Source organism: Typopeltis vanoorti, chromosome 23, assembly GCF_054136105.1.
Source record: "Typopeltis vanoorti isolate ZY-2024b chromosome 23, IOZ_Tvanoo_1.0, whole genome shotgun sequence".
Lineage (NCBI taxonomy): Eukaryota > Metazoa > Arthropoda > Arachnida > Uropygi > Thelyphonidae > Typopeltis > Typopeltis vanoorti.
In genome coordinates this window covers 76,054,297-76,066,650 of record NC_143571.1, presented here as the reverse complement: position 1 = coordinate 76,066,650, position 12,354 = coordinate 76,054,297, and the positions used below count along the sequence as shown (strand labels likewise).

The window sequence follows — 12,354 nt, the reverse complement described above, 5'->3', positions numbered from 1 at the left end:
GTGTTTTATTATACAAATTTCCTTCGTTTCTTACAAGGAAAAAATTTATAAGCTTACATGCATAAACAACTTCACACCGATCGAATTTGGCTATTCTTGAGTAAAGTGGCAAGCACTTCAAAACTAAGGGAGATAATACCATAGCAACCTTACTGTTATGGCATTATCTCCCTTTAAAAAAACGCAAATCAAATAAGAGAGCGTAAATTTGCCATGAGGGTTGTCACTTAAATGCAAATATAAATTTGTCACAAACATATTAGTAAGTCGCTCTTTCTGTATCTAAGATTAACTTTGCTAAACTCGGATGATTAGATGATTACAAAAATAATTATAATATAATAATAATAAATAAATAAATAAATAAAGGTTGTAAACCTATTTCTACAACATATTAGTACTCTGGGTGGAGGTAAGTTAGACAACCAAATAACCTTACTCCCAGAGATCGTCTTGTAGCCTTTAATACGGAGTGGTGGTCTCACACCAAAATGAAAGTCATCTATCTCCTTATTTCGCAAATGCCTATTCCACAGTGGAATTCAAGACTAATAATTAAAAAGTGAAGACGCTTGTCATTCATCTAAAAAGATAGGTATTCCACTTGCCTTGCTACTCCTGTTGCTTTCCTAGCAATGCATGTGTTTCCTACTACAAAACAGATAAGCTGGCCAAAAATACGCATAATTTTCAGACATTAACACTCTTGCTCCATAGCCTTTGATTCAGCAGTAATTCAAAACTAAAAAAATCCAAAAAGAACAAGCGGGAAGTCCACATTATTACCTCATATGAACTTCATTAAGGCAAAGAGTAGCTATTCAGTGGTCGAGAATACGTTTACAAAAGTAAAACAGCAAACAGTATTCAAATAAACGAGAAATGGATTCGGTTACAAAGACAGAAATGAAACGTCAAAGTAACAGTAAATGCCATCAGGGTCCCTGAAAATGAAGGAATTCAGAAAAAATTCGACAACATGAAGGTGTGTGTGTGGGGAGGGGGGAATTGCTCATCATCGCTCAGGAATATAATATGTACTCTATTTTCTGTATGCTGTATCGCAGGGTACAACAGCGACACTGAATACTATGCTCATTTCTTCAGTACCGTTTCTCCGTGGTTGAGTTGATATCGACAATGCCCTTCTATTTGAAAGACTGAGTTCGAATTCCATTTAGGAACGCGAAGGACCTTTATAATATTATTGTTTTCCGTTAAATTGATTTGCTGTGTTGATCAATCTTTTGAAGCAACAAATCACTTCCTTAAACTTAACATCAATTTTTTCAAAGCGACTTCACAGCCAAATCAAATCATCTTGTCGATCACGTGATTTCGCGTGTTGGCGACCGATTCGTACGTCCTTCCATTTCTTTCTCCCCTTCAGCATGAATCGACTATTCTTGGCAAGTTTCCAAGTGGAGATCTCAAAAGCGTGGGCATACTATACCCACGCTTTTGAGATCTCCATCATTTCAATTCTATAACTTCAGCGGGAGGGATGAAAACATTTCTTATCGCTGGTGATTAAATTCAAGTTGGCCACTAACACTAAAATAAGAACTACGTAGCCAACCTTCTTTTCTTTTCCTCACCAACTGAAAACTCAACTGTGTTTTAGATTTATAGTTTATCGGGGCTTTTCATAAGGCACTATGAACGCTAAATGAGAATATCTATTTAATTTGATTTGTATTACTCTTTTCTGTAGTAAGAGTCAGCAATCAGCCAATCGCGATCAACCAGAAAATCGTGATTGTAGCATTAAATTCCTTTATTTCATCATTAGCGATAGCTTTAACTCAAAGAACGTTGCTATTCTGTCTGCCATTTTCACTTTGTTTCGTGACATGCCAAGCTGAAGGAGATAATTCCATTTTGTGTAAACATATTTAAAAATAACTCATTGTAGTCTTAAGCATCGAAAGTAATAAATACTGCCAAAACGATTGCCAATCCTCTAATTATTGTACATCTTGTAATCCTATAATACTTGCTTAAAATTCATTCCTGAAGTCTATTTTTTTGTTTAACTTTTCATATTCGTCCCATATCTATTGGTTTTCCAATAAATGTGCCAAGGTCTTCAAGATAAGAAAGTGTTATCTTACATTAACTTAGAGGCGAAAAACAGTCACTTTCACCGCCATTTCGGGGCTCCAATAAAAATTACACGCAAGACACGAAAGGAAAGACTCGTAAACTTTCGTGCTAAAGTGGAATTCGAACCCAAACCAGCAGTGACAAAGGGGGAAACTGTCCACCAGACAACACAAGTTGTCAATGCCATTATACTAACGCGAAATGGTACAATTTAACCCATAAAATGTTTTAATTTATTTTTGTAATTAGGCTATTATATCAAATTCTCCGATCAATCCAATCCAATCCAATGCCACTTACTACCGAAAGTTTTATTTCTCATCTCATCTGGATTTAAATTCTTCGTCCTTTGTTCATTGGTTTTCCAATAAATGGAACCGTATAAAAGTAACTATTAATAAACAACTATAATCGAAAAATCATCCATACATCGAAAATTTTCATGGCTGGATGATAACAGTGCTGTCTTTCTCTTTCTGTCTATTTATCTAAAGTCATTATAGCAAAAACTTTTATTTTTCGATCCAGACAGTTCAGTCTAATATTTCCTCAAGCAGACCAGCTGTTATCACACTTTTCATCTAAGTTCAGTATTGACTGGTTTACAATACCAAACACATCATATGCAATAACCAGTTGACATTTTTATTACAAAAAGAAAAATATCAAATACGTCGATATTTTTCTCATAGAAAACATCGATATCCCTGTAGGGAGCCCTTCGACGGACTAGCAAACAATCTTCCCACCGTGACATATCGCACCACAGAGAACCATACGTCAAATATGCAGCCGTGATTATAAAGAGAACTCTCAATAAAGCTTACAGGTAGTGCAATTCTCTTAATTTCTTTAAGATACTGTTCTTTGTGGTAAATCTAGTAATTGTTGATTGTTAATTTCGGTAGAATGAAGAATCCATCGGTCAGTTGTTTGATCTGGCCAGGAAAGACGCATTTATCTCTATTTCCTTGCATTTACCTGTCCTGCTAAAATGCTCGCGTAGCATGAAAATATTCCAATATCCAGTATTTTCCATCTATTTTCCTGTTGCTCATACTACAGCCAACAATTTTGAAATAACTGAAAAATTTCTGAGACTCATATTCTTGACACCACATTTAATAATCGATCATCACTATGGATTCGGTCGATTTATTCACTGGAATTTCTTTCTCCTCGGTCACTCTCGTCTTGGCAGAATGCCACGAAAAAACAAATAAATAAAATAACTCAAAGAAACGCAAGAAACTGCCCTTAATATCGGAAAGGAATTTGTTTCAAACATGTTTTAAGTCGGCTTTCATCTTACTGTTAATTTTTTTCCCCACTTAGGCATTCAAACGAGGATTTAAAATGTCTAGAACGAAAATGTTACTTCTTTCACTTAGTTTCAAACATTCTTAATAAATAAACGGCAATGGGCTAGCTACCATCCTTTCACTACTCAACCTTAGAGACTCATCTTACTTTGTTTTTTTTTTAAAAAAAACTTTCTTCTTCTTTCTAATTATGTTTTAGATGCCAGATTAATTAATCCCATAAAAGTTTTCAATTTATCACTAATCCTTAGTGGATTTGGTCACTCTTAGAGCTTACCATCTAACTTTAAACATACATCCCAACATCTTCACTACCTGCAAAGAAAACATTGCTGAAAATCATACTTTCACCGCCCTTTCAAAAATAAAGTTTGCTTAATATCTTAAAGGTAGAATTCAATTTCAATGGTAGAAGCTAGAATACGAAGGTTTCAAATTTTGAAAATGGAATTCAAAAGTAGAAAATAGAATTGAACGGTTTCAAATCTTGAAGATTAAATATCTATTTACCACACAGAAGTATGTCTTCATAGACAGTTCCAGTGATAAAAATTTTTTTTAATTTTCTTTGTCTGTCTGTAGTAGTTTCAAAATAAGATCCTGATAATATTTGTTTTGAGAGAATGAAAAACGTTGTATGGAACAAGAACTGAAAAGTAACAGCCTTAAAATATTATACTTGACAAGAAACTGTATTCTTATTTCCATCCATCGTAAATCACGTTCACGGCTGGCTATTTGTATAATGAGAGTAGCTGAGTTGACCACAAGTTACTCGAAGGATACCTCGCTACAAACTGCCACGTTCTAGCAAGAATCTATTGTTTTTAAATTATGGCAGACTCTCTTTCTGTATCACTTTTATTGAAGTCAAGTACGCCTGAAGATAGTGTGAGCGAAGTCGATAGCAGGTCTTATTTTTCACAAATACAAGTAAGAAACGGTATGCAATCTCTTGCGATCTGGCAAGTATACGAACTGTTCCGAATGGTTCGTTCTGATATTCGTTTTTCTGTGAAAAATTGACTTATAAGAACAGCGTTATGAGACGGCACATTTTTTATGATACAAAATGCACTTGTCCGGTCAAAGAATCAGTCATTCTCAACGAGTGCGTTGGAATAACGGTTTCAAATCTTGAAAATAGAGTAACCATTTATCTGTGCAGAAATAATTCTTTATAGAGATAATTCTTTATAGACAATTCCAATGATGATAAATGAATGTTCGCTTTTTTGTTCAAAGATGTACCATCCATCTTTTGATGAAACGCTACTCGCTGCTATAAAACAAACTTAATCCAGGTGATTTTATTATACGACTGATATGGACAAGTGTTCCAACATAAGAGTTGTATATAAACATATTTGGTTACTTTTCAATCAGATCTGGTATATTTCAAGATGATGAAATTAATTTCTTAAAAAAATCTTCAATATCCATGGTAAAACAACTGTAACATTTCATAAAGAGGATAGCAATGGCGCTGTATCTTCTCTTCTATCCAGGATGAGGTGAGTCCCTGGTCAGAAGGGACTCACCTCAGCTTGCTATCCCTCTGTTTTCTCTAAAGGAGGGGCATGGTATTTGTAGATGTGTATAGTGTGTTTATTCACAGATCGGTTTGCCTACTTGGAGAAAAACCAAATGAACGGGAGAAAAATCCTACAATCTCAGTATGAGAAAGGCATTTCAGTTGAAAAGGCTTTATAAAAGGATCTTTCCAACCCATTATTAAAAGTAGAATAAAGAGAAAAGAGCGAACTACTGAAGGAAGTGACAAAATTGATTCCAAAACTGGCAGAAAAACTTTCGGTTGTGGAAATTACGTGAGGGATGCATATTCATGCGGAAATTGAGTTTGATAGAAGAATCAGAGTCATTTTACTTACTGATCTCTCATCGTATAAATTTCTTCTGGAGCGTTACACACAATAAGATGAGCATTCTTAAACTTAGAACAGGATATCTCACAATGCTATCCTTCCCACGCATCGTGCAAACATATGAGAACGAAGACAGACAGTTTGAGTCAAGAGATCGTCAGGTGAAAACCTGACAGACCGATGCATATGAAAAGATTATTTGAGAGTTTCTAAACCAAGAAGAATGCTCTTAAGAAATGGAAGTGTCTTGATATCTATTAAACTTGATCATTGTATTGTGACGTATGCACTACGAATGCGGTCCGAAGAACAACAGCACACTTTGGTTAGAAAAACGTCAATTTGAATTCCTTGTTGGATGAAGGAACACCAATAACAGGTTGTCAAATGAAGATGCGTTATTGGATATGTTTTCTGCGTAATTCTAATCATAGAGTTCCATCCTTTGATAGTACATCCTTCCATCTCTGGATTCGAACTTTAGGCATTCGATAATCTTTATACAGAAAGGAACTTCTCAGATCTTCCAACGATGGCCGAGCTAAGTGACCTGAGATGGTAATATCAACTAGAATTTTCTTAGAGGGAAACTTAATTTTTTTTTCCTGTGGTAAGACAGACAAACCCACCCTGGGAATTAAACATAGTTCAGAGACATAACATCTTCCTTAGAACCAGCTGCAACTAAGTACTGAAGATCTGTATAACTCACATGAAAAGATTTATTAACATCCCAAATTATGACAGATGATTCACTCAAATGAGCGAAAATGACGATTTTTCATGAAAAAAGAAAAGTACTCAATTAATACTGAACTCAGTTGAGTACTACGTGTACTACTCAAATGTGTTTAGTATTAAATTAAATAAATAAAAAAAACTTCCAAAGTAAACCACAGATACTACATTTTGTGCAGGGATCGTTATAACCCTGGTCAAGCCCGCTTAAACTGGGGGATCCATTGGATCCTCCCAGTTTAAGCAGGCTCATTTAGCTAACATATCTTTTCAATAGCTGTAGGTCTACGAAATAAATTGTAAATTTATTTCGTAGACCTACAGCTAGATCAGGAAGTCGGCACCACCATTAAGATAAATACTTTTCTCTTACTAAGCTTCTGTAATTTTTGTAATAAATTTGCATAACACTGACAAAGTAAAACTACTAATTTTTGTGATTATTAAGCTGATATACATTTTGTTAACTATCGTCTTCCTAATGCAAGAATCGGCAACTTCAGGGAAGTAATTTGAAATGTTAAATGGTGTCAAATAAATTCAAGAAAATGTGCTTTTTTAATATTCGAAATAATAGTATTAAAGATTAAAAAAACGTTATTATTTTCTTAATAACTGAGAAAATGTCTTTTTAGGATAACTGAATGTTCATCTAAAAACACCAATGCACTAGTACATTTTTGGTTGGTAATACGTTATGCAACATCCACTTATAAGAATCCCATCCATCCCACTGGTCGGCACCCGACGGCAGCTAATTTTAGAGGGAGTGCAGGTGGCAGCTATGAATCTGTCTGCCATATTTCGCAAGGGTGAAAATATCTTTGGCGTGAGCGCAAATTTGTTCGCGGTTTATATGCCACAGGCCTCGGTTGCCCTTTTCAATTCGCATGTGGCAGAGAGAGAGAGAGAGAGAGAGATTTCTATATTTCAAGGAATTTCGTTCACAGATTCTTGAAAATGGATCAATAAAAGGTTAGTCAGGCTGCCGTTTCCAGAGGAAGTTAGTAAGCAGCAGAGTTGATTTTGGAGAATTTGAACAGCACATAAACTTATGGCATTCGTCAGGGATCTCTCGTTGGTACCATTCCTCTTATTATTTTCTTCTCTTATTACTGTCCGCACTCAAAATCAGACAGTAACTTGGGAAGATGTCATTTTTTATTATTATTTCAGTGCAAGATTTAAATAATAATAAAATTGTTAAGTTGAATTGTTTTGTGGATGTAATCCTACATGCTGAGAATACAGAGATCTTTTAAAAAAGTGAAATCCTGCAAGTTTGCTCAGATCTCTTGACGAGAAGAGATCACAGAAAAATAATGTGCAGTTTTAATTAAATAACTAACAAAAATGCAACATCTATTGTCTTTATTGCTGTTTTAATTATATCAATAAAAAATGTTAGAAAACCTAATGAGTCCTCTCACTTGTTCTTACTCCCCAACGTCTCAATCTCTTTTTTAAAACTAAAGTCTTGATTTGTCCCATAGATCCATATTTAGCATTTTTCAAACTTTTTCTTGTAAATTTGGGTAGTGAAGAGAAAGAGAGATGTACTGTCAAAAATGTATTTCCAATTGTAGTAGGAAGAAGGAAAAAATGATTATGCAAGAAAAATATATAAGGAAAATTTCTGAAAAGTCTAACCTGCACAACATTTACTAAAATTAAGTTTTAAATGTTCTTGTCGAAACTGATAGACAAGCTATGGCAGAATATAAAGCATATGTAAGTAATAACGGTATAATAACAGAGAATGAGGAAAAGTGCAACAACTTGTAACTGCAGTCAGCATTAAAGATCGGTCATCATTGGGTGGCGGCGGCTGTGATACGGCTTCATCATCATCACCACTATCCCAAAAACACCACATTGCAATACAGTTCGTCCCTAGTATTCTAATAATGTTCAGACCACGAAAACATCTCCACCTTGTTAGGAAACCTGTATCATCCAACAACTATACTTTATCTTGTACTAACCCCTCCCCATTTATATCTCGACTCCCTTTCTCCTTAACTTGCCATCAACGACTTCTTTTCACATACATTTCACTCAAGGTAAGCCCTTACTCTGCATGTTTTCCTCTAACTTGTACGCTGCGATCTAAATATACGAGGAAAAATCAGCAGTTTGAGCCTTGACAACACAGTGGGGGTGCTCCACCAATATAATGTTGCTATTAATGCTAAATAATAAGCATACACAAGTGATATAAGTAAAAATTATAAAATACCCTTCTTAATTTTAAGAGCCAGACCAACAAATTGGGGGCTCCTAATAACTAGGGCATCAGATACAATCAAATGCAATAGTTTTCACTCTTCTAAAGCGCTGCTTGACTTTTTTTCCCTGCAATAACACGGGCTAATTATTGGCATTTCTATTGTGTACGAGCTGCGATCAGCGATATCTAGAGCTAAATATTTTCGTTATTGCTGTACTCTTAAGCATATATACAATTGAAACTGGAGTTGTGTATTCTACATTTTCTGCAAGGATATATATATTTCAATCATATATTTCTGTAATTTTAAGGATCATGCTGAATGAGGGGAGCCCAAGTTCCCCTCCAGATGGCAGCAGTTACTAGTACTGGAGAAACCAGGAGCAATCGAACTGATGTATCTAGCCATCTATTGCAAATCAAACAACACTGAACAGCTGTTAAAATCGATATAAAACCCATTCGTCTTTTATTTCCTCTAATGGCGATGCAACAATGTTTCAAAAATACTGAATACGGAAGAATTCAATTCCATTATAATGTGTTTCATAGTTTTTAAACCTAACTTGAACCATTATAACAAAACAAACTCTTGGCATAAAATACATTTCATCAGAAGTGTATGAAACATTCCCATTCAGGGTAAACCATCCAGAAAAAAATAAATGCTTTAATTATATCAACTATTTCATTCAAGCTTCAAGTAGATAAACTTCTCATAAGATTTCCTATAATCTGTGGTATGTAGCACTAGTACAAGCGTTATACGCCAGATGTCACCACTGCCATCGCGTGCCAAAATTCAGCTCTGTCGCAGTGAAGTAGTACACAAGCAATGTAGACAGAAGGCTGAAATAAAATCCGAATATTTTGCTTTCTACAATAACAATTTGTGCGCAGATAAACAGGATAATTATTCGCGAGTGCAAAAAATTCCTAAGGTATATTCTAATATCTGCAAAGTATGCAGAAAACGAAGGGGATCCAGGATCAATATGTTAGTTGGCAACAGCTTGCAAGGTAAATACATTGATTAGTACGATTTTTGATCATTAGCAAAGTTTCGTGTGTAAATATCATAAATATATCACAAAACTGCATACATTTGTGTGAAAATATAAGTTTTGACTAACCGATTAGTTAAAGCATGCAGGAATACAAATTTATTATGCAATATACGGTTACTCTATGCAGAAAGCCAAAGTAATCACTAAGGAATCGTTTTTTATAATTAATTTCGCTTACTGAAATATTTTCATATAATAACAATCATTCAATATTTATATATTTTGCTCTTCTACTGATCGCTTGTAAGAGAGCGCTACCATACGTTCATTATGTGAACTACGTGCCTGCCTGGCTATTACTGTATTTTTGGATTATTTTGTTATGAATGAAGCAGAATAAAATAAATATTTGTATATTTATATACGTAATAATATAATTATAATTATTATACTTAAAACATGATGTTTTTTCCTTTTGAATTGGAGAAAACTTGCTATTATTTTCAAAAAAAAAGTTTTGTAAGTCATACAATAGACAAATATCGCTAAATTTATGATGGCAGCTATTTTTTGAAGATAGCAAAATGTCTCGTAACTAATCAGAATATTAATAATGCATGTGGGTTGTATTTGTACTGAACCAAAGCATAACCATATGTTGATCTCCGTTCTACTGGTATTTAATTTGCAGATCGAGAAATGTCTTGGACTTAAATTCTACTTCGGTATTTGAAGAGATCTCATGACGGTTGCCATATAATTAATGTTTGAGGTACTAAAATTGAAGGCAAGAGTCATAAACTTAACATATAGTCAGATAAACTTCAAATGACTTTTTTTTCACTTTATTTCTACGAAATAGCTTACGCCTACACTTCACTTTTCTTTTTTTTATGAAATTTCAAATATATCGCTTTAAATTTCATGTTCATGGGGAAAAAACTGGTTTGTTTCTATTCGCAATTTACAACATTCAAAAATCCATTTGTTCTCTGCTTAAAGCTTATACTTTCAACTGCTAGATTTCTTCAGTCAATTTCTCTAGCATATTTTAGTGCCATGAGTGGATTAAGGGTTTAGATCATTCAGAAATCCTGCTCTAAAGACCATACAATGACGCTTTTTTCCACACCACCTCATGCCTGCTAGTAGAGTGGAAGTAAAGTCTCAGGCTAAGCGAACATTACAAATTGTTGCAATATACAATACACAATCGTAATCGCCTGATAAAAACCAAGAGCAGAGAGAAAGGAGAAATCGTACGACTTTAAGAAGACCGATTATGAAACAGAATGAAAAACACAGAAAAATATTTTGATTAAACGAACAGTGTCTAAAGGAAAATTCCCCTCCAAAAGTCGTTTCTAAACAGCATTACTGTCGAATTATTTAGAACCCTGACTGTGAAAAGAGTACAGAAAATTCAAATGTTTATTTTACTCCAAACAAACAAACTTATAATTTAAAATCAGCATCCGAAATGTTTATCCTATTCATCATCAATTTTAAATCTTTCTTTTTATTTTTTTCATTCGAGTTTGTAATAGCTTCAAAGAACACTTTTTAAAGAACAAAGAGAACGAAGTACAAAAAAAAACCTTCAAATAAACAATCGACTACAGATAAGATTATCAGAAGACAAATAACTTACTTTACATTTATTAGAAGATACAAGGAAGGTCATCAGACGTTTCATTTCGACCTCTATTCCAATATGAATTACGACATCTACAAAAGTGACAGGTCTTTGCAATTATAACCGTTAAACTTATCTCTGAACAAAATACAACAAAGGGAGGAGGTGAAAAATTATAAAGGCTACACTTTTCGCCAAGATTGCTTTCATTACTTTGACATTAAAATACTTCATTAATGTTTCGATATCTTTTTTAAACCGATTTAAATGCTAACACCTAATCTAAATAATTATGTGCATCTATCGTCCCTTGAAATAGAAGTTCAAATCTAGGGAAATTATGAATGTCATACAGTGTTAAAGTAGATAAAATCAGCTCACCTTATAAAGGTCACTCCATTCATGACGAAGCCGGTTTAGTGATATTGCCTACACATATCCGAAATACACCGGGACACTCAAAATGATGGCCAAACAGACGACGGATATTGACGAAAATAGTCAAATACCAAAAATATCCATCACTTGTATGCAAAGTTTTCCATCCCTGGAAATTATACAAACATATTTAGTAAACAAATAGCTTTATAGGAAGGATTAACAATATAAATAACAATAATCCAGTAATAAATAAAATTGAGCCGGTAACAAACAGACAAATGCTGAATAATTTCATATATTTTCACGTAAGAAAACTGATTCTCATGAACCATAAATGGACAAACCGTATTTCGCGAACCATATGGGAAAAAGAAAAAAAAAAACTGAGGAGAAATAATTACCATATTTTCACTTTCCAGTTACACACCTCGATGCTACCAAACATAATTTGATAGCAGTTTTCATTGAGTGGGTACGAAAGGGTGAGAAAGCGAAATCTGCGTGAAACCTCAGGGGGGTGAACATCGTAAATGCAAAAGATGTGGCACACAAGGCATGACGTCATCATCGGACAACATTTCACGATCAAAGCAGCGAACTACGAAGAATTCACTGAGTCAACAAATAAATAAATAAAAAGAAAAAAAAAAGGGGCTTCTTCATTGCGGCAGTAAAGACTTGCTGCAAACGCGCGCTTTGTGCACGTGCCCGGACGATCGATGTGCCGACCTTGGCACTCTATACCTACATCTCCAGTTTCTCTGCGCACGACCAAGATATGGACACCGCGCAACCCTTCGCTCGGCGAGATTTTGCTAATCGCCTCTTTCCTCCCTACCTCCTGTTACAAATGTGAACTGTCAGATTGGGAACGCAATTAAATTCTTTGATGAACGTACTTTAAACCGCCATATTGGTAATCTTTCTCGATTTGTCTTATGAGATGATAACAGATACGATTGAACCCCCCCCTCCTCTCTCTCTCTCTCTGCGTGAAACTGATACATTCTTCCTTGTGGTGTTGTTATTTGATATGTAAAACACGTTC

The 12,354-nt window shown here is 34.6% G+C and overlaps 1 protein-coding gene across 1 annotated transcript in view; it reads right to left on the bottom strand.

Annotated features, from left to right (window-relative positions):
* The window catches only part of LOC150094004 (uncharacterized), a 273,886-nt gene that overhangs the window by 56,205 nt on the left and 205,327 nt on the right, over positions 1-12,354 (bottom strand). Inside the window, exon 7 of the mRNA XM_090413118.1 lies at positions 11,307-11,472. Coding sequence (XP_090269244.1) covers positions 11,326-11,472 — 147 coding nt within the window. The 3' untranslated portion in view covers positions 11,307-11,325. The remainder of the gene's footprint in view (positions 1-11,306; positions 11,473-12,354) is intronic.